We start from the raw sequence: 21940 nt of genomic DNA on the forward strand, positions 1-21940 counted from the left end.
ATGAACAGTGAACCTCAGCGAATTATGGTATAACAAGAGTTGTCTCATCCTACCAGTGTGTTACCCAGTGCAGTCGAATACAGAGCCTGCGCTGAGGTGACGCTTCGGCAATGTGTTGTAGTGAACCGAACCTGCCACAAGGAGGCGGGCTAGTTCCAGCCTGAACAGGCGGAGAGACGGAATACTTGGGGCGCAATTAAAAGTACTTTTTAAAGCCCTCGTTCTCATTAATAGTTCATCAGCCAGCAGACTAAAAACTAAAACTAAAACTAGCCCAGTGTTTTCAAGCTTTTCTGGGCGCAAAACTAATTCAATATCTACTTTTCAATTTGTGAAAACTGCGAACAGAGAAAATCCTTTGCTTCAGTCATACTTGAAAACGTTTAATGAATAGATGCATCGTTGGTGTAACATTGTAACTATAAAAATGATTAATATTTAAATGAATCTTAAAAAAGTGTGTTTTTCAGGCATCTCCTCAATGTCTTCCAATGCGTTGTGAAAGCTCAGAGGGCAGAATAAACCACCCGATCTGCCTTAAAAGTAAAGTGCACTATAAAAATAGCTTTTACAAAAATACAACCAAATGTCTATCCCTTGTAACACATAATGTCTCATTATCATTTGCATTACACCTAAATGTAAAGTTACAGATGTGCAGATGTGCATCTATCTAGCGGGGATCATGGAGTCTTTTGGAAGACAAAATAAGGCTGGAAATTAGTCGAGTTCTGAAAAATAGCGAATAAGTCAAGTCCCGTTTTCATCCACCAGGGGGCGAAGCAAGACCAGCCTGACGCTTCGTGTAAACACTTTCTGTTCAGTCACGTTCCAGTCCCGTCACTTCCTTGGGGAAATCCACCAAACGTTCCCAATGTGTTGCAAGCAGACACCAGAAGAAGAGTCCTCTCAAACCAGCAAGAGCCCTCATGCTGATCTCGGTTGCTTTTGTTAACGGTTCCTGGTTCTCCTGTCAGGTCCTGGGGACCGACCTCAGCGCCAGGGGTCCGACTGGTGCCTGTGGTTGTAGTTTTGGAGATCTATCTGTTCCCTGATCTGGTTGATCAGGATCTGCGACAGCATGATCCCTACCAGCTGTTCAGTGGAGAGACAAGAGGTTCACGTTTCAGACGGTTTCACCTTGGGTACAACAGAGCTCCTATTCTCCTTCCCTGTATAAATCGACCCCAGGGGGGTCTTTAACGTTTAACCTCAGGGACCAATGTGACCACTTCAGTGGGTCCTTGACTGACTGACTGACTCACTGACTGTGTGTGTCTCTCTCTCTCTCTCTCACATCGGGTTGGGCTCATTACCCTGTAGTGTGTAGGTCCTTGTGTAGTGTAGTGCGTAGTTCCTCGTGTAGTGTGCAGTGTGTGTAGCTCATTGTGTAGTGTAGTGTGTAGGTGCTTGTGTAGTGTGGTGTAATATGTAGTCCCTCGTGTTGTGTGTAGTGCGTATAACAGGGTGTGTAGCGGCCTCACCTGGGGAACGGCTAGCCCAAGTGCCACGCCCCCTAGGAGGAACAGGTTGCTGTGGATCCAGTCCACCAGCTTGTCGATGCAGCCGTTGGTGTGGATCACCTCCGCCGCCTCCAGGAAGTTCTGCAGCTGGAGGCCGCTGCCACACATGGTGTTGATCACGGCCTGGAGGGAACACACACACACATTAACACATGTAGGACTGGAACCAAAGCACCTTACTGGGGATAGTGGGGCGAGTGATAAGGGTGCAGGTAGTGGGGGTTTAGAATCCATCTCAAGGACTTCAGTCATTGGGACGCGAACCCGGGTCAATTCGTCATTGGGACTCGAACCCTGGTCGTTTAGTCATTGGGACTCAAACCATGGTCATTAAGTCATTGAGTCATTGGGACTCGTACCTAGGTAATTTACTCATTGGGACTCAAACCCAGGTCATTAAGTAATTTAGTCGGGGGACTCAAACCCGGGTCATCCAGTCATTGGGACTCAAACCCGGGTCATCCAGTCATTGGGACTCGACCCCGGGTCATCCAGTCATTGGGACTCGACCCCGGGTCATCCAGTCATTGGGACTCGACCCCGGGTCATCCAGTCATTGGGACTCGACCCCGGGTCATCCAGTCATTGGGACTCGACCCCGGGTCATCCAGTCATTGGGACTCGACCCCGGGTCATCCAGTCATTGGGACTCGACCCCGGGTCATCCAGTCATTGGGACTCGACCCCGGGTCATTCAGTCATTGGGACACGACCCCGGGTCATCCAGTCATTGGGACTCGACCCCGGGTCATTCAGTCATTGGGACACGACCCCGGGTCATCCAGTCTCTCCCACCTCGTCCTTGGAGATGAGGCAGCAGGAGTAGGGAACGGAGCAACGCTCCCGGCTCAGGTTCTCCGGCGTGCAGTTGAAGTACATGTTGTGCTGCCAGTCTGTGAACGCCGTGCCGCCGCAGCAGCCAAACTACACACAGGACAGACCCAACCCAAAACCTTATTTACTACTCATTTATTACACCTTCCTGGTTCACAAAGCTTTAATGGATTAATCAGCTGCAGTGAAAAGGTAACACAGTGCAGCTCTAAAAATTTAATTAAAGTTTATTTGGGGGGGGGAAAAGTGCAATCCAGTGGCTCACCTCTCTCTGACCGTAGTCAATGAGATTCTGGAGATCCAGGTCATCCCTGTAGTGGATGACCGCGTCGGTGATGAGCTCCGTCACTTTAGCCCTCGCCTTGGAAAACCACACAAACAACACTGTGAACAGACCGAGCGTGACGCGCACACCTCTCAGACGTTCCCGACGGTCCCTGGTCGTACCTTATCAGAGAAGATAAACCCCAGGATGCCGGCAGCCAGCTGGAGCAGGAAGATCAGGATGAGGAAGACGCAGAACTGGACGGAGGGCAGAAGGAACAGCAACAAGTTGACACCGATGAGAGGAGAGCGCTGGTGGAGGAACGACAAGGGCTTTTCTACTAGATGTACTGCTCAATTCTGCACGTTCATCTCTGCTGGAGAGTTTTGAGAGGCTTGGTGTTTAACTGTTACAAAATGTTTCTCAGAATATACACACGGTGCATCTGTGATAGATAATTATCATGCTGCAATGTTGGAGTTTTGAAGTTAATTCCTTAATTGAAAGCAACAACCGGGCACTAGATGACAGGAGATGGGTGTTCCCACCGCGGGCTATAGGCCAGCAATTACATTTCTCCCATAAGGACCCAAGAATCTGGTTTTGCAACCCACAAAAACATGTTTTCAAGCTGATGTAACTTCAAATATTTTACTTCAAATAAAATAACTTCTCCTGGGACCAGACCACATTCCCAGTCTTGGAAGAAAGCCTTGATGGTTACTATATAGTACAAAAGGAAGGCCCTCTCGTCCTATACAGTAACCATCATGCTTCCTCCAGGACTGGGAATGTCCCAGCAGGTTCCTGGGGACTAGCAGGTTCCTGGGGACTAGCAGGTTTCTGGGGGCCCATTAGGTTCCTGGGGACTAGCAGGTTCCTGGGGACTAGCAGGTTCCTGGGGGCCCAGTAGGCTCCTGGGGGCCCAGCAGGTTCCTGGGGACTAGCAGGTTCCTGGGGACTAGCAGGTTCCTGGGGACTAGCAGGTTCCTGGGGGCCCAGTAGGCTCCTGGGGGCCCAGTAGGTTCCTGGGGGCCCAGCAGGTTCCTGGGGACTAGCAGGTTCCTGGGGGCCCAGTAGGCTCCTTGGGGCCCAGCAGGTTCCTGGGGACTAGCAGGTTCCTGGGGGCCCAGTAGGCTCCTGGGGGCCCAGTAGGCTCCGGGGGGCCAGCAGGGACTCACTATCTGCAGGAGGCAGATGTTCTCGCGCAGGGATCCCACGCAGCCACAGAAGGTGATGAGGAACATCAGCACCCCCACCGCCATCAGCAGCATGGCCGGGTCCACAGCCAGGCAGGCCATGGCCGTCTCTGGGTAGAAGAACGGAGCAGGAGAACAGAGAAGAACGGATGAGAAGAACAGAGCAGAAGAACAGACCAGAAGAACAGACAAGAAGAACAGAGAAGGTTGGATGAGAAGAACAGACAAGAAGAACAGAGAAAAACAGCCGAGAAGACCAGAGCAGAAGAACAGAGCAGAAGAATAGAGCAGAATAACAGAGCAGAAGAACAGAGCAGAAGAATAGAGCAGAATAACAGAGCAGAAGAACAGAGCAGAGCAGAAGAACAGAGCAGAAGAACAGAGCAGAAGAATAGAGCAGAAGAACAGAACAGAGCAGAAGAACAGAGCAGAAGAACAGAGCAGAAGAACAGATCAGAGCAGAAGAAAAGACATGAGGATGACTAATTCTTGACACCGATACCCGTTTGGACAGGGAAACATTCTTGAAATTATCTTCAAGATCTTTTGTTTACCGGCTCATTTCTGACTAATCAGGGCATCTCTTCCCTGATTGGCTGGGGAATCTATCTCATCTGTCTATCACTAGAATGCAATGTTTCTCAATGGAGGGGGGAAGGTAGGGAGTAGGAGGCGGCTCTCTGTTTACAACGCTCCACTCTTACCTACAGCCCCTTAATATGTATTTAGGTCAATTGTACTTAGTTTTATCAAAGCCAGGACTCAGAGAGATGATACTAGGCTGTCAGTCAGTCAGCCATCGTGTCCGAGCTTGTCATAGTGACACATTGTGTGTGTTTTGTAGTCTAACATTATCCTCTACATTAATCATCAGTGGATTCAAGCCTTTCCCCTGTGGAGCATCAGGGGTATCTGAGATGACGCTAAACACTAGTGACGATGTGACTCCGTCTGAGGAGGAGGTGTTACCTGCATGCTTGGACACACGGGCGTACACCCCGATGGCCACCATCACCAGGGCGATGACCTGAAGACCGACATTGAGAAGAAAAAGGTTTTAATATGTATTCAAAAAATGAATGCATCCCTAATGCAGACCTTTGTTAGCTTTATTCTACAGTGGCCATGAGTCGAAGCAGGAGCTCTGGTCGGAGCACTAAAGGGAAAGCTTGCGACTGTCTGCTGCCCTTCTTGACCGTGGGACACGCAAGGGCTCAGGAGCTAGAGTGGGTTAACTTGTAACTGAAAGGTTGCTAGTTCAAATCCCTGCCCGTGTCGAGGCGTCCCCTGAGCAAGACACCTCACCCGGACTGCTCCCGACGAGCTGGCTGTCGACTCGCATAGCTGACTCCGCCGTCGGTGTGTGAATGTGCGCATGAATGGGTGAATGTGAGGCAGTATTGTACAGCGCTTTGAGTGGCCACTGGTTAGGAAAGCGCGATATAAATGCAGTCCATTTACAAAGGAGCTAATGGGTCCTCAACCTCAACTCAAACAGACCCCGCCTAAGCTGGACACACGTCACGCGTTCCCCATCACGGTCAATCCACCATTTAATTCACAAACATTGAACTACCGTCCATGTCTGACCGAGTTCCTCTTTGAGAGGTGGGGAACCTTTATCATCTGATTGTGTGTTCCTACTTGTCCAGGGAGGGGCAGGCCTATCAGAACGCTCCATCTCACTGGAGGGTTTTGATCGGCCTTCATGAGTGTTTGAAAACAAAGAACTTTGGGTAGAGCGTGTTGCTAAGCTAACTAAGAGGAAGCATGTCTTCCTGGCATCTTTTAAGAAGCATATTTATATTACGCACAGACAGACACAGAGAACAGGAACTAAACTCAGCCCCGGCGAGACGTCTCAGCCTGCCTTTATCGTGCACCACTGTGGCCGTGTACGTGCGTGCGTTGTGAAATCCTCCAGGAAGCGGTCTAGGACCGCGCAAGGGAAGTCTGTGATAAAGAACGTATTTTAGGTACCGCAGTGGAAATAAGTCTTCAAGGTTTGTTGCGTCATCCCTGACAACTTATGTATTTTAATGTGTATGACACAGAGTGCTGTTCATAGTTAATAACAAAATGGTCAAATAAAATGAATCAATCAGACTTGACTTGTAGCTGTCGGCAGGCTGGCTACTGAATCCCCAGACTAGAGTTTTCCCTCGGCCCCCACCCAGAGGAGGGCAGAATTTCTAGAGTCCCCACCGAACAATGCGGAGCCGCCTGGGAAATGCTTTATGCTCGCCACACCAGACATATCCAATTACTTCACACACACACACACACACACACACACACACACACACACACACACACACTTTCAGGAGGGGGGGGGGGGCTTATAAATATACTTAATGCAATGACATGTGCCAAAGGAAGGCGATTAAAACCTTGCAGGAACAAGTTTCAATTTGAATAAACACAGTAGAGAAACACCCATACACGTTTACAACCACTATTACTATCAGCAAACTCCCAGGCAGCCTGTTAGCGTCAGGTCTGGGAAGTCATGAATGGTAAGCTGAATGATACTGGTAGATCGGATCTCTTCATCTTCCTGTCCAACCAGCGTCTGTCAGAATACTGCAGCCGTGGGCGACGAGCAGAGACACATTCCATCGCTGACATCCCTCAGGTTTATACATGAGAGGAATGAGGAACACACACTCTTGACACGCCCCAAGCTGCAGTTATCACCCCATTGATGGGCTAACGACTTGAACTCTTCAACAGTAGAGAACGGTTCATTTCTGGCCCCTCAAAGCCAAAGGGCTTGTTAAACAGCGCTCAGGGAGGAATCAATATCTCTCTGGATGAAAAGCTGATAATGAATCCATTATGACCCAATAAAAGTGACAGTGATAGTGGAGGTTCTCTCAGTGACAGAAAGCATCACAGATTCATGCTCTTCCGTTTACAACACTGATCAAACACTTACATATCCATACATCCATGAAGCAATTGATAATAACTTGCAGAGTGATAGGGGGCTGACCTCCTAGCCTAACTTCCTGGGTAGGTCAGGGACTAGAACCTGAAGGTGCGATCCAGAATGAACGGCTAGTCGCTTTATGTCGTCCCAGCATACACGACAACCACTGGTATGAACCCATTGGAGTTTGAGAAGTTACTTTGGAACTCCTAACATTGCACGGTGACATGGGTATAGTGACATGAGGATGGTTCCATGAGGATGGTTCATTGAGGATGGTCGTCCACACCGAAACAGTTCGCTCACGTTCAGAAGTCCTCAGTTCGTTTTCGGTTTCAGTTTCCTGACAGCAGAACTCCCCTGCATTCACTGGCTTCTTATTACACATAAATCTGAACACATAACCGCACTTGGCATCCTCTTAAAAGCTTACAGGGTCGGCAATCACCTCAGAACTATTAGTGCTTTGCTTCACATCGCATGTGACTTGGGGCGACATAATACTGTGACCGTGGCATAACTCTGCAGTTACACTTTAACCATTCTGTGTGTGTGTGTGTGTGTGTGTGTGTGTGTGTGTGTGTGTGTGTGTATGAGTGAGTGTATGGGCCGTGTGTGTGTTTGTGTGTGTGTGAGTGAATGTACGACCATGTGTGTGTGTTTGTGTTCGTGTGTTCCAGAGAGAGAAGGAGGGAGGGAGTAAGAGGGTGGGTAGGGAGGGGTGGGGGGGGGGGGGGGAGAGAGAGTGTGTGTGTTGTTTAAACTTAAACTTGTCTGAACAAGACACAAAACACATTTCACAGTGCACATAGGGTGAGTTTTTTTGAGGATACAGGAGGTGAAAGTCTCAGCCATCCCACATACACGCACCAGTGCAGTTAGAAATTACTCGGGAGCAAACACGGAGAGAGTAGATGATTAATAGTCATGGATACACATCCTCCCAGTCCACATAATGACCACTACTCACCCAAAAGATCATGTTGAACAGAAAGAGCGTGTACTTCACAACTCGGCTGACGTACGAGAAGTCCCCGTTCGGTGCGCCCCTGCTGCGCCTGTTCGCCATGACGGAGGATCACCCCGATCTTCAGTACCAAGGAGATGAGGACTTCACTACTTTACACCATTCCGTAACGCGAAGTGTTGACCCGAAGAGTGGCTGCCCTAAAACCACAGCTTCAGACTGTCGGGCATGTTCAGGTAACCGAGCGCACTGATTGCTTGTTCCTCTGCCGAACACTTAATCGGAAACCCTTCGCTACCTGGTCCGGGGCGTGGGCAGTGGGCGTATCCAGGGGCGTGGCCTGCTTCTCACCTGGGCCGCGTTCCAATAAGTAACGTTATCATGGAAAGCTGATCAAAATAATAATAGTAAAAACTGAAAACCGTCATCTAGCCTCACATCCTCTCTGGAGGAGAGCAGAACAAGTTCCTGACTCTGGACTTTTTTATGTATATTTCTTTATTTCCTCATTTTATCGGACTTTTTCCTTTTTACTTTTTTCTTTATATTCATATAACTTAAATAGCATTTTCACACATACATGTGCATATATTTGTAATAGCTAGTATAAGCTCAGATATGTGATATTTGTATCTGTTAAAAGCTTTTATCCTGTTGCTTGATGCTGTCTTGAATCCCTGCGGTTTGCCTTTGCAGAGCAGTATATTATATTGGATATCTTTAAGATGCATTTTATTATCTATTCTAATTAAACAATGATCGAAATAATACATTGCTTTCTTTTGAAGTTTACAGTATCCTTTGTATCATAATATGTTTTTTAGTTTATTTCAGTGATTGTACTGCACTATCAAATGTTGTCCACCAGGTGTCACCGATGAGACTCGAATCCAATGAGTCGCGCTCAGAGAAATAAAACATCCGGTTTACCCGGAAGTAAGTTTGCCATCGTTGAACGAGGTGGATATCAGTCTGTTTAACTGTCTGCTAGTCTGTCTCCTGGTTACCGGAGGCTGGAGATATGATGGAGACGGGTTCGAGCAGCCGCGGTGAGTAGCGGGACGGACCCCGTGGTCTGGATGAAGTGGTTAATGAGGATGATGAGGAAGATTAAAGGGCTGAGGGGATGTGGGTGGGAGACCTTCAGGGGTGAGGGTCCCCAATCGTCTTCTTTACAGCAAGCGATGAAGAGAACGTGTTCAGTACACCCTCTCAGTTCCTCTCTAGAGAGCCTTGTTCATGAACACATGAGCCGTCATGAACGTACACTCACTTGTATTAGAATGTCTTCATTTCCCCTCGGGGGTGAATGAGGTCTCCTCGTAGGGCTTGTACACCGATGCATTCTGATGTACCAGCTATAGTCTGCTATCATGCTTTAATCTTGTTCAGAAGTAGGAAGAAAACCAATAAATATCAGGTTTTATTTTAAACACAAGGAAAGGCCTCAACTTTAAAGAACCAGGGACTACAGTAAGGATGTACAACATACATTAAGTGCGTACAATAACTGCCAGGACGTACCACATACAATACGTTTCTTACATTAACTGCCACGACGTACAACATACAATAAATGCGTGCATTAAGTGCCAGGACTAACCTCATACAATAAGTGTGTTGATTAAGTGCCATGATGTACTACCAGGACGTACAACATACAATAGGTGCATACAATAATAATAATAAAGGACGTACAACATAGAATAAGTACGTACATTAAGTGCCAGGACGTACAAAATACAATAAGTGTGTACATGAAGTGCCAGGACGTACAACATAGAATAAGTGCGTACATTAAGTGCCAGGACGTACAAAATACAATAAGTGTGTACAGTAAGTGCCAGGACGTACAACATACAATTAGTGTGTACATGAAGTGCCAGGACGTACAACATACTATAAGTGCTTACATTAAGTGTGAGGACGTACAACATACACTATGTGCGTAACACTTAGGGGTTTGAGGGGCGGGGGGGTAAGGGGGGAGGCTATGCAGTGTCTAGGTGAACTCTGAACGAGTGAGTCTTGAGTCTTTTGCGGAGGCTTGTGAGCGACTCACCGACCAAAGCGTTGTGGTAACGTCTGTGCTCTGATTCCCCCCCCCCCCTCCCTCAGGCGCCCCCCCCCTCCCCCTGTCATCCCTCCGCCTCCTGGTCTCCCCGCTGCGCCTCCTATTGGCCACCGCCTGGCAGGTGGTCCATCAGCGCCGCGTGCTGAGCTACGACGCGCTGGCCAACCTCGTGGCCGTCGTCACGGAGACGGTGCCCGAGCTGCTGGCGCCGGGCCAGAGGGCGGAGCTGGTCCTGGGGCTGAGAGCGAGGGTGAGGACCAGTGGTTGGGCGGATGGGATTATTCTTCACCCTCTCACACACATACTGCTTGTTATGTATGCAACAGATATTCAACAGCATGCATTGTTATTCCCATGCCTTAGGGGGCGCTCTACGGCGCCTTACGTTAAAGGTGACATATTATTCCACCAGGTGTGAGTGTGTTTAGCCGTTTTTGATAATCTGCCTCTACTGACATCACAAGTGGGCGTGCCCACCAAGATGTGTGCTGGATAGATGAGCAACGTTTGCTGCAGTCCAATGGGTAGGCTGGTAGACTGGTCTATCCAGCACACATCTAGGTGGACACACCCACTTGTGATGTCAGAAGAGGCAGATTTCCATAGTGGCCAGTCACACTCACACCTGGTGGAATAATACGTCACCATTAAGTGTATCTTGTAACATTGTTCTGGTGCTAGTAAATCAGAGTTAAAAAGGATATCAATGTCTCGACCTGCGTTCTTGCTATAAGTTATCCTTATATTATGTAACAAACATAATGTTGCTTATGGTGCTCCTATTTGAGCACTACACCATGATTCTGGTGATCCCCGTGCGTGTGAATGTGTTCATGGTGCAGTGTGGTCACTCTGTCCTCTCCTCTGTCCCGTGCAGCTCATCCTGGAGCTCTGCAAGGCCGACGGGCCGCCCGACCTCGTCAGGATCCAGGCCAACCTGGAGAAGATCCACGCCTGCAGCGCCCAGCTGGGCTCCCTCCACCAGGAGGTAGAACCCCTTAACCCTTTACCCCTAAACCCCTGAAGCCCTAAACGCCTGAACCCTACGGAGGATAGATCAAGTAGAAACCATCAGTATCATGTAGAAACCATCAATACCACGTAGAAACGATCAATAACACGTTTTATCAAGATTGATTAAACATTCTCCGCCCACCAACTATCAAGATTATTATATTTTTAATCACACCGGGTAACAACAAATCAAAGCACTCACTCCATGACTCTTCGGCATGGTCTCCATAACAACGGACTCCTGACGTGTTCCTCTTGTTCCTGCTCTCTGGTGGCAGGGCGGCATGAAGACCCTGGAGGCCTCCGCCACTGCTTTCTCCCAGCTGGTCCTCAGGCTGATCAGCGTTCCCTCGGAGAAGGAGACCTTCCTCAAGGTCAGCTCCACGCTTTGCTTTGATTCATAAGAAGAGATGAATGAAATGGTTCATTCATCAAATGAAGGCGTCAAATACTTACAGAAGACCTCCACTCCTGTCGTAGTTTGTTTTTGTTGATGCCAGTGACCTCAGTAAGGGACCGACCTCTGGTCCTGATAGGATGTGTTCCATATGACCCATGACCTCTGGTCCTGATAGGAGGTGTTCGATATGACCCATGACCTCTGGTCCTGATAGGAGGTGTTCCATATGACCCATGACCTCTGGTCCTGATAGGAGGTGTTCCCTGTGACCTCTGGTCCTGATAGAAGATGTTCCATATGACTCATGACCTCTGGTCCTGATAGGAGGTGTTCCCCGTGACCTCTGGTCCTGATAGGAGGTGTTCCCCGTGACCTCTGGTCCTGATAGGAGGTGTTCCATATGACCCATGACCTCTGGTCCTGATAGGAGGGGTTCCCCGTGACCTCTGGTCCTGATAGGAGGTGTTCCATATGACCCATGACCTCTGGTCCTGATAGGAGGTGTTCCATATGACCCATGACCTCTGGTCCTGATTGGAGGTGTTCCATATGACCCATGACCTCTGGTCCTGATAGGAGGTGTTCCCCATGACCTCTGGTCCTGATAGGAGGTGTTCCCCATGACCTCTGGTCCTGATAGGATGTGTTCCCTGTGACCTCTGGTCCTGATAGGAGGTGTCCCATATGACCCATGACCTCTGGTCCTGATAGGAGATGTTCCCCGTGACCTCTGGTCCTGATAGGAGGTGTTCCATATGACCCATGACCTCTGGTCCTGATAGGAGGTGTTCCCCATGACCTCTGGTCCTGATAGGAGGTGTTCCCCATGACCTCTGGTCCTGATAGGAGGTGTTCCCCGTGACCTCTGGTCCTGATAGGAGGTGTTCCCCGTGACCTCTGGTCCTGATAGGAGGTGTTCCCCGTGACCTCTGGTCCTGATAGGAGGTGTTCCCCATGACCTCTGGTCCTGATAGGAGGTGTTCCCCATGACCTCTGGTCCTGATAGGAGGTGTTCCCCGTGACCTCTGGTCCTGATAGGAGGTGTTCCCCATGACCTCTGGTCCTGATAGGAGGTGTTCCCCATGACCTCTGGTCCTGATAGGAGGTGTTCCCCGTGACCTCTGGTCCTGATAGGAGGTGTTCCCCGTGACCTCTGGTCCTGATAGGAGGTGTTCCCCGTGACCTCTGGTCCTGATAGGAGGTGTTCCCCGTGACCTCTGGTCCTGATAGGAGGTGTTCCCCATGACCTCTGGTCCTGATAGGAGGTGTTCCCCATGACCTCTGGTCCTGATAGGAGGTGTTCCCCGTGACCTCTGGTCCTGATAGGAGGTGTTCCCCGTGACCTCTGGTCCTGATAGGAGGTGTTCCCCGTGACCTCTGGTCCTGATAGGAGGTGTTCCCCGTGACCTCTGGTCCTGATAGGAGGTGTTCCCCGTGACCTCTGGTCCTGATAGGAGGTGTTCCCCGTGACGTACGGCCGGGTCTACGACCAGACCCTCAGACGGCTGCTGGCCGAGTTCCTCTCCAGACTGGAGCAGCTGCTGCCCACCCCCACCCTCACCCAGGTACCACCACCCTCACCTAGGTACCACCACCCTCACCCTCACCTAGGTACCACCACCCTCACCCAGGTACCACCACCCCCCACCCCCACCCAGGTACCACCACCCTCACCCAGGTACCACCACCCCCACCCAGGTACCACCACCCTCACCCAGGTACTCACCCAGGTACCACCACCCCCACCCAGGTACCACCACCCTCACCCCCACCCAGGTACCACCACCCCCACCCAGGTACCACCACCCCCACCCAGGTACAACAACTACCCCCCCCCCACCCTCACACAGCTACCCCCCCCCCCCCCCCCCCCCGTTATCAATTGATCTCGGACGGGTAATGAAGAAAGAACATATTTTGCATTTATCTTTCACTTTAAATACTTCAAATTTAAACTTTAAAATCTCTCGGTGCTCCTCCCTTCTCCTCAACCCTGCTCCTCCTCCCTTCTCCTCCTCCCTGCTCCTCCCTCCTCCTCCTCCCTTCTCCTCCACCCTGCTCCTCCTCCCTTCTCCTCCCTTCTCCTCCTCCCTCCTCCTCCTCCCTTCTCCTCCTCCCTGCTCCTCCTCCCTCCTCCTCCCTGCTCCTCAGACGGCGGCCTGGCTCCCTGACGGCCCCTCCGGACCAGAATTCAGCCGCTGGCTGCTGGATCCGTCCTCCCTGGAGACGCTGCTGCTACACCACCGGGGTCTGGGAGCCCTGGGCCAAGGTGGGGGGTCCTGACCCGGATGCTAGGAGGGGAGCCTGGTTCTGTACCAAGCGCTCTCCTCCTCATGTGGAACTCGTGCGGCTTCTTTCTGTTGTTCTCTGTATTTCAGTTTCTCTCTCTTCTGGTTCTCTTTGTTTCTGTTTCTCTCTTTACTTCTGCTTCTCTTCATTTCTGCTTCTCTCTATTTCTGCTTCTCTTTATTTCTGTTCTCTTTATTTCTCTTTCTCCCTCTTCTGTGGTTCTCTTTATTTCTGTCTCTCGCTCATTTGTTGTACGTTAACGCAAACCAATTTTAAAGGGGTTCATTTTTTTATCGCGCGATTAATGCTCTTTTGGCTTGGCAAACGTTGTCGTATTTTCACCTGCTGTCTAGCAGCAACTAGTCAAGTTAGAAAAACTACAACACCATACTGGATCTACACCGGAAACAAAACAACAAGCACGCCACACAAACTTGTTGGGGCAAGCAAGGATACGGAGCGGGTGAAAAACTCCTTAAAAGTGTGTGTGTGTTTGTGTGTCACTCTGTTCAAGCCTGCACGAGAGTTCAATGTTGTCATGAGCTGTTACGTATTTCTGACCAATCGCAGTTCAAGGCCCACCTGGGCTGTACCACTTCGGGAGTGGTCGCTCAGTTACTCCCCTCTAGACAAAATTGACTTGGTTGCAACGTTGACAGTTTGTTGAGTGAGTGTGAGGTTGCAGGCGCACAGCTCAGGCTGCCGGAAGGCGCTGCAAGGAACTTTCATAACACAATATTGTTATCCCGCAGTAATCAGCCCGACAGCCCGTAACGTTAACGGCCCACCGGGAATTCTCCCGACTCTCCCGATTACCACTCCGCCACCGTGTGTGTGTGTGTGTGTGTGTGTGTGTGTGTAGGCGTTATTCGATAGCCTGGTAATGTATATAGGCCTACGTACGGTAGGAATAAACATACTGGTTTAAATAATAAATGTTATAGTATTTCCCATCTTTGCTGTGCAAGAGTTTTGTTCGAAAGTTCAGTCATTGAAACAAATTAAAGCCTGGGCAATCGAAGTTTTGCGGTAGGCCTACCACTGTCATGCACCTACCCGACGCCAAGTGGACCGGGTTGAATTCACTGCGGGTCTCTATTCTTATATCCATCTTACCAACTGTATTTTATTACTGTCCTTCTCAACACTCTCTGATCTCACTAAAAGGCTAGCAGCACGAAATCAAGGTATATTTAGAATAGAAAAAAATGTGCGATTAATCGCCAGTTAACTATGACATTAATGCGATATTTTAATCGCTTGACCACACTAATATATACATATATGGTAGATTTGGGGGTCACAGCACATATATATATATATATGCTGTGACAAGACTGTAGTCGAATAAAGAGATGCAAATAGCAAAGAATATATATATATATATATATATATATATATATTATTTGTTATTTGCATCTCTTTATTCGACTATAGTCTTGTGCTTCCTGCTGTGACCTCCAAATCTCCCGTCAAAGAACAAGCTTATCTTATCTCATCTCATTTCATCTTGTAGACCATATTCAGGGTCCACTTTGTACTTCTAGACCACTCTCTCTTTAAAGTGGAAGGTCTCCTGCCCAGCGGGGGTCTTAACTCCTTCCCCTGAATCCCGCTCTCTCCGCCCTCGTCCGGTGGGCGGGGGGGGGGGGTCACAGTGGACGCTGGAGTCTGATCGTGTCATTGACCCTCAGGCCCGCCCCGCCATGAGGAGGCGAACGCCATCATGGCCGCGCTGGCACTGCCCCCCCCTGCCCGCGGCCCCCGACTGGAGGAGGGCCAGGACAGCGGGGACGGAGACGGGGACGGGGACGGAGACGGGGACGGAGACGGGGACGTCCTTTGCGGGAAGGAGGAGGAGCCGCCCACCAAACCGTCAGGTGAGACTGGCGGAGAATGTTTAATCAACTTAACGCTCAATGATGTGGGAGTGATTAGAGATACAGTTCTTTACCTAGGATGCAACGACTGCTCGGCTCACGCCCACTCTTCACTCCCCTTCACTCATCTTCTCCTCTTTTCTCCTCCTCTCCTCTCTACTCTCCTCCTTTCCACTCCTCTTAACTCCTCTTCACCTCTCCTATTTTCTCCACTCTTCACTCCTATCATCTCTTCTCCTCTCCTCTCCTCCCCTCTCCTCTCCTCCCCTCTCCTCTCCCCCCTCCTCTTCTTCTCCTCTCCTCCCTCCTCCCCTCCTCTCCTCTCTCCTCCCCTCCTCCCCTCCACTCCTCTTCTCTCTCCTCCTCTCCTCTCCTCTCTCCTCCTCTCCTCTCTCCTCTCCCCTCCTCTCCTCTCTCCTCCTCTCCTCTCCTCTCCTCTCCTTCCCTCCCCTCCTCTCCTCTCTCCTCCTCTCCTCTCCTCTCCTCTCCTTCCCTCCCCTCCTCTCCTCTCTCCTCCCCTCCTCTCCTCCTCTCCTCCCCTCCTCCCCTCCCCTCCTCTCTCTTCCTCTCCTCTCCTCTCCTCTCCTCCTCTCCTCCCCTCCCCTCCTCTCCTCTCTCCTCCTCTCCTCTCCAGGCCACAGGCGGTCCTCCCGTCGCCAGCCGGCCTTGAAGCTGCTGAAGATCCAACTCCACAAGATCGGCCCCCCTAACATCCCCCCCTCTAAAGAACCCCCCATCCCAGAACCAGTACGTCCCGTCCCCAAGCCCCGGGGGCGCCCCCCGGGCAGGAGGAAAGCCATGGCCCAGGAGGGGCCGAGAAAGGAGAACGCCGATAGGGCAGAGCCGGCGGCGGCCACGCCCGCCCCGACCAAGAGGAAGAGGCGGAAAGGCGTTGTGGGGGAAGAGCCGATCGAGGAGGAGGGGGAGGAGGAGGTAGACGAAGCGGAAGAAGGGGCGGAGCAGCACCCCGCCGACAAGCCCAAGGGGCAGGACCGGCGGTTCCTGAGCGCGCGGCCGGAGAACCCGCCCCACACGGAGGCGGAGACGCGGTGCCCGCAGTGCGGCAAGAGCTTCCTGCGGCCCAACCAGCTGAAGACGCACCTGAAGCTCCATGAGCTGCCCTACCGCTGCCTGCCCTGCGAGAAGGGCTTCGGCAGCAAGTCGGGCTACTACCAGCACCAGCGGCTGCACAGGAAGGGGCGGGCCTTCCCCTGCGGCCACTGCCCGATCAGCTTCCTGTGCCACTACTCCCTGCGGCAGCACGAGCGCACGCACACCGAGGGCCCCACCCACCTCTGCCCCGAGTGCGGCAAGCGCTTCAGCAAGGTGAGCATGGTGCGGCACATGCGCATGCACGCCGGCCAGAAGGACTTCCTGTGCCCGGCGTGCGGCAAGAGCTTCCTGTCGTCGGGGGAGCTGCTGCTGCACACGCGCACGCACACGGGCGACATGCCCTACACGTGCACAACCTGCGGGAAGGGCTTCACCACCAAGAGCCACCTGGTGGTGCACGGCCGCTCGCACTCGGGCGAGAGGCCGTACCCGTGCGCCGTCTGCCCCAAGAGGTTCATCACGGTCAGCTGCCTGAAGAGGCACATGCTGAGCCACGACGGGGTCAAGCCCTTCAGCTGCCCCCACTGCCCCAAGGAGTTCTCCCAGATCGGGAACCTGAGGAGGCACATAGGCACCCACCCGCCGCCGCCCCCCGCCCGAGGAGGCGACGGGAGACACGTGAGGACCCGCCATCTCCGTAAGAGCACCCTATGGGAGACACGTGAGCAACCCCCCTGCTCCCGAAAGAGCAGCTTATGGAGAGACATGACCACCCAGTGGGTGCCACCCAGCCATCTCCTGCAATAGCACCTCATGGCAGGGTGACCCCCCCTGATATGCCATTGGAGACACGTGAAGGACTGGGTATCGCTACTGATTCACAAGGTCCGGATTTGACTTAACATCCGATTCGATATCGATTCGGTCAGGGATATTTTCGTTGCAATACCAATTTTGCCTGGATATGAACTAGATTATCATAGGTCTAATGCTGTAAATAGAACAAGGAACCCTCTAACCTGGTGCATTGTTAAAAATATGAACGTTTACATTCATATTTCACCCCAAAGCAGTTACATGAATGTACTTTTTAGTGTCCTAACCAACAGCCTGACTTATATTATATCTTATCTGTATCTGTACAGAAATCAAGTACTGTAACAAGGAATGCAATTGAAGGACAGGACAGAGTCTGAACTGATCAGAGCAGCACCCAGGGATAGAGCGAGATCTTTGAACAGGTTAACAAATCCCATATATAATGAACCATGTATACATGTCTTCAGTGTATTAAAAACAACTTACTTTTTTTTTACCAAATAATTGAGTTTGTGCCCGAAACAGGCAATGTGCAACAGCGCAATCAATTCCACACGGACCATTTTCCCAGCTGATATAAAAAGTAAAATATGGGATATTATAATAATTCCAGTGTCTCCTATAAACAGATTAATTAAAGATACACTGTGCTCATACCAGTGATGCCAGTAACGCGTTAAATGTAACTAATAACTAATAAAGTAACTTGTAATCTAACTTAGTTACTTTTAAAATCAGTAAAGTAACTAAGTTACTATTCTAAGGAGTAACTAGTAATCAGTAATCCGATTACTTTTTCAAGGTTACTGTGGCAACACTGGCTCATACACATTATTTACAATGTGGAGGACGTTTGCAATAGTGAAATCATTGTTAGCACTCCCTCAAGTGGCCGCTGGTGAGAGTTCGCCACGTGGTCGATGGAAGTGCTTTAAACCAGGAAATTAAATTAAACGAGCCTGTACGTCCGCCGGTCTTCACTGGATGCCGATTGACAAATCGCATGGCCGTACAGGCTCTGCAAGGGGCGCTCATTTGCATAAAGGTAAATGTCCATGATTAAGTGATAATATGAATTATACGCAGACAACATGATGGAGGAAGGCCGAGCTCTGGCCAGCGACGTGCGTCGTGACTTAGGTCGTATTGGTCGCAACGTAGGTCGCATTGGTCGCTGTGTTGGTCGCTCGTCTGGCTGCTTTCAGTCGCTGTTGTCGCTGGCTGGCTTGGTCGCCCAGTCTATGGGCGGTCGTTAATCAGTTTATTTGCCTGTTATTAACTTTTTTTTGCGACAGTTGAAGAACCAGAAAGCCATGGTCTCTGGCGAAAGCTACCTACAGCTCTTTATTGCTATTATTATTTTAATATTTTTTATTGAATTACAGTTTAAAATGATGAAATCGTTGCTCTATCAGTATCAATAAAATATATTAGTTGCAATTTGGGGCGTATTCAAATAATGTATTTTATATATTATATATATTATATTTGTTTTGTTAAATGTCATTAAGCCTAATAAGGTATATTATGTACAAAGTTCTTCATTATAGAGTGATGTAATTTAATATAAGTGTAACCATGTGCAGTCAATGCCGCAGTGGTACAAGCGGTTGTGACGCTAGTTCAGCAATCAAGGGGGTGGGTGTTTGATTCTCTCCATGGTCAGCTATATTTATGCTCTTTTAGTCAAACTTATTGACGCAATCGGCCTCTTTCATTTTAACATTTTAGTATGATTTAGTACGATGGTATGATAATTATACGACGTAATGACGGGCTGCGACGCCTGGCTGGTATCGGCTGGATGGCTGCGACGACAGACCAGCCACGGCTGGCCGCTGGCTGCGGCTGGCTGCTGGCTCTGGCAGGCTGACCGACTAGGTCGCGACCATAAAAGCTTCGCGACCCTTTTTGCGGCAAATAGGTCGCAATCAACAAGAGGTATGGCTGAGTGAGCTACCTGTGGCAGCCAGCCATTGTCAAAAATGGCTGCTACCATAACCAAAAGCCTATGTTATCAGTTAACGTCTCATTGAAAAGAATAAATATACGTGCGTCAGTATAATAAAAACGTACATACAATAATATATAGCTTAGATATTGATAGACCAATAGGCCTTTTTATAATATATATATAAATAAATAGGCCTATTGGTCTATCCATCTATATTTAATTTTGTAATAACTTTGTAATACATTGATGTGTACGAATTTGTATTGATTATATTGTATAACCTATTGGTTTGGTAAACGTCAAAGACTGATAAAATATTACTGGTGTAGTGACTACATTATGGGTTCGTGTTCCCCTCTTACTGATCGAGTGGGAGGGAACTGGCTATGAGTCACGGGGGTCTAGGGGGACGGGTTATGCGGTTGCACGAGTTCTAGCCATGCGCTGCGAGTGATTGTTCTGCTCTGTCGTTTTTGGATTAAAACGGTTATTATTACGTTGCCTACGTCCTCCTTTTCCTCCGGCACTACATTGGTGACCCCGACGTTCGTTTTTGTTATTTATTCGTTTACAAAAACCGCACAAGCGAACACTGCTATTCTGCAACATGTCCGCCCAAGGAAGACGTTCACAGCGGCAGACATCACCGTCTCCTGTCAGGGTGACGCAGGTCGTGCGCACCCCCACTCTTAAGCTGCCAGAGTTCTGGGGCTCAACGCCTGCTGCATGGTTCACTATAGTAGAGGCACATTTCTACAAAAGCGATAGCAACAGCTATGTTAGGCAGCTCCACCGCAGCGCGTGTGGTGGGGTTTCTGTCCGCCCCCCCGGCGACAAACAAGTATGAGCGCCTCAAGGCCCTGCTCCTGGAGACATTTGAGCTGTCCACCGCAGAGAGGGTGCGCCGCTTGTTTGACATGTCGGACTTGGGAGACGAGAGGCCCTCTGCACGTATGGAGAGGATGCTAAACCTGCTCGGTACAGAAGACCCCATGATCCTCTTCACGGAGCTGTTTATGCGCGCACTGCCAGCTCAGGTCAGGATGGCGCTTGCTAACACCACCATCGTTGGACCCCGCGCCCTGGCCAGGGAGGCAGACCGGTTCGTCTTGGCCATGCCTCAACGGTCCCCGGACCTGCTGGCTCCCGCGGCTGCTCCACTGCCGGACCGTCGCAGGAGAGCGAAGGACGACGCCAGACCCTCGGGCCAGCAGGGTAACGCTGCGGGCCATTGTTTCTACCACGCCACTTTTGGCGCCAAGGCCAAACGATGCCACTCGCCCTGCTCCTTTGGACCGGCGGGAAACGGCAGGGCCAGCGTTCGGTAGTAGCCCTGAGCGCTGGTGTCACCAACAGGCTGCTCTTCATAAAAGACACCATTTCCGGTCGCAGATTCCTTTGTGACACAGGTGCCCAATGGAGCATCATTCCGTCAGGGGGATCGGAGGTGGCAAAGGGGGAGCACGGTCCGCAGTTGGTGGGTGCGGACGGCACGCCTATCCGTTCCTATGGCACTAGAGCGGTGGATGTTTGCTTCGGTGGACAACGCTTTACCTGGGATTTTGTCGTCGCAGCTGTCACATTTCCCCTCCTGGGCGCTGATTTTCTGTGCGCCCACAACCTGTTGGTGGACGTGGGGAACAGGCGCCTGGTCAACTCGCAGACTTTCGCTTCCTTCGCCTGTACGCAGGGGGAGGCGATCTACAGCGGGTTGTCCAACACGCTCGCCGACAGCGACCAGTACCTTCGGCTGCTCGCCGAATTCCCTGACCTCACTAAGCCCACCTTCTCCGCTCCCACGGTGAAGCATGGTGTGGAGCACCACATCGAGACCAATGGGCCTCCCCTCCACGCCAGGGCCAGGCGCCTCAACCCGGAGAAGCTGTCCGTCGCCAGGGCGGAGTTCGCGCACATGGAGCAGGTGGGCATTGTTCGACGCTCGAACAGCCCCTGGGCGTCTCCCCTGCACATCGTCCCTAAGCCAGACGGTGGGTGGCGCCCATGTGGGGACTACCGCCGCCTCAACGACGCGTCCAAGCCTGACCGCTACCCAGTCCCGCATATCCAGGACTTTTCAGCGCATCTGGCGGGCAAACGCTTCTTCTCCAAGGTGGACCTGGTACGGGGCTACCATCAGGTGCCGGTGCACCCAGAGGACGTCCCTAAAACAGCCGTCGTCACCCCCTTCGGTCTCTTCGAGTTTCTGCGGATGCCTTTCGGCCTGAGGAACGCGGCGCAGACCTTCCAACGCCTCATGCACTCGGTGCTCCAGGACCTGCCCTTCCTCTTCGTCTACTTGGATGACATCCTCGTCGCGAGCACCACAGAAGAGGAGCACCTGTCCCACCTCCGGACCCTCTTCACGCGACTCAGCCAACATGGGCTGATTGTCAATCCGGCAAAGTGTGAGTTCGGACGACACACCCTTGACTTTCTCGGGCATCAGGTCTCCGCGGAGGGTGTGACCCCCCTACCCTCGAAGGTAGAAGCTGTTGCAGCCTTCCCACGCCCCTGCACAGTCAGCGAGCTCAAGGGGTTCATCGGGATGATGACTTTCTACTATCGCTTCCTCCGCCACATAGCTCACATCCTGCACCCACTGTACGAGGCCAAGAAGGGCAAGGCTCTGAAACAACCGGTCGACTGGACGGCGGAACGTGTCAAGGCCTTCCAGGACGCCAAGGCGGCCCTGGCCCGCGCGGCCATGTTGGCCCACCCCTCACCCTCTGCGCCCACT

The 21940-nt window shown here is 51.0% G+C and overlaps 2 protein-coding genes across 3 annotated transcripts; one reads left to right on the top strand and one right to left on the bottom strand.

The window, feature by feature from the left end:
* Positions 1-367: 367 nt before the first annotated feature.
* On the bottom strand, positions 368-8032 carry tspan33a (tetraspanin 33a). Of its 2 annotated transcripts, none has more exons than XM_079734765.1 (8): positions 7724-8032; positions 4791-4848; positions 3804-3931; positions 2805-2933; positions 2623-2718; positions 2319-2447; positions 1485-1646; positions 368-1095 (listed from the first exon to the last, which is right to left on the bottom strand). In XM_079734765.1, the coding sequence occupies exons 1-8, from the start codon at positions 7820-7822 to the stop codon at positions 994-996; spliced, it is 903 nt and encodes a 300-aa protein (XP_079590891.1). In that variant the 5' UTR covers positions 7823-8032; the 3' UTR covers positions 368-993. The 2 variants fall into 2 exon arrangements, with proteins under 2 accessions (XP_079590891.1, XP_079590892.1); XM_079734766.1 differs by having other exon boundaries at positions 2805-2879; positions 7724-8028.
* Positions 8033-8484: 452 nt separating this feature from the next.
* Positions 8485-18557, top strand: LOC307074454 (uncharacterized protein). The gene is given in 9 exon segments (XM_079734615.1): positions 8485-8769; positions 9839-10044; positions 10672-10782; positions 11087-11182; positions 12663-12773; positions 13360-13477; positions 15192-15377; positions 16012-17077; positions 17079-18557. Coding segments are annotated over 9 exon segments (1956 nt in total). The 5' UTR covers positions 8485-8741; the 3' UTR covers positions 17113-18557.
* Positions 18558-21940: the final 3383 nt, after the last annotated feature.

This window comes from Pollachius pollachius (genome assembly GCF_949987615.1).
Source record: "Pollachius pollachius genome assembly, chromosome: 4".
Classification (NCBI taxonomy): Eukaryota; Metazoa; Chordata; class Actinopteri; order Gadiformes; family Gadidae; genus Pollachius; species Pollachius pollachius.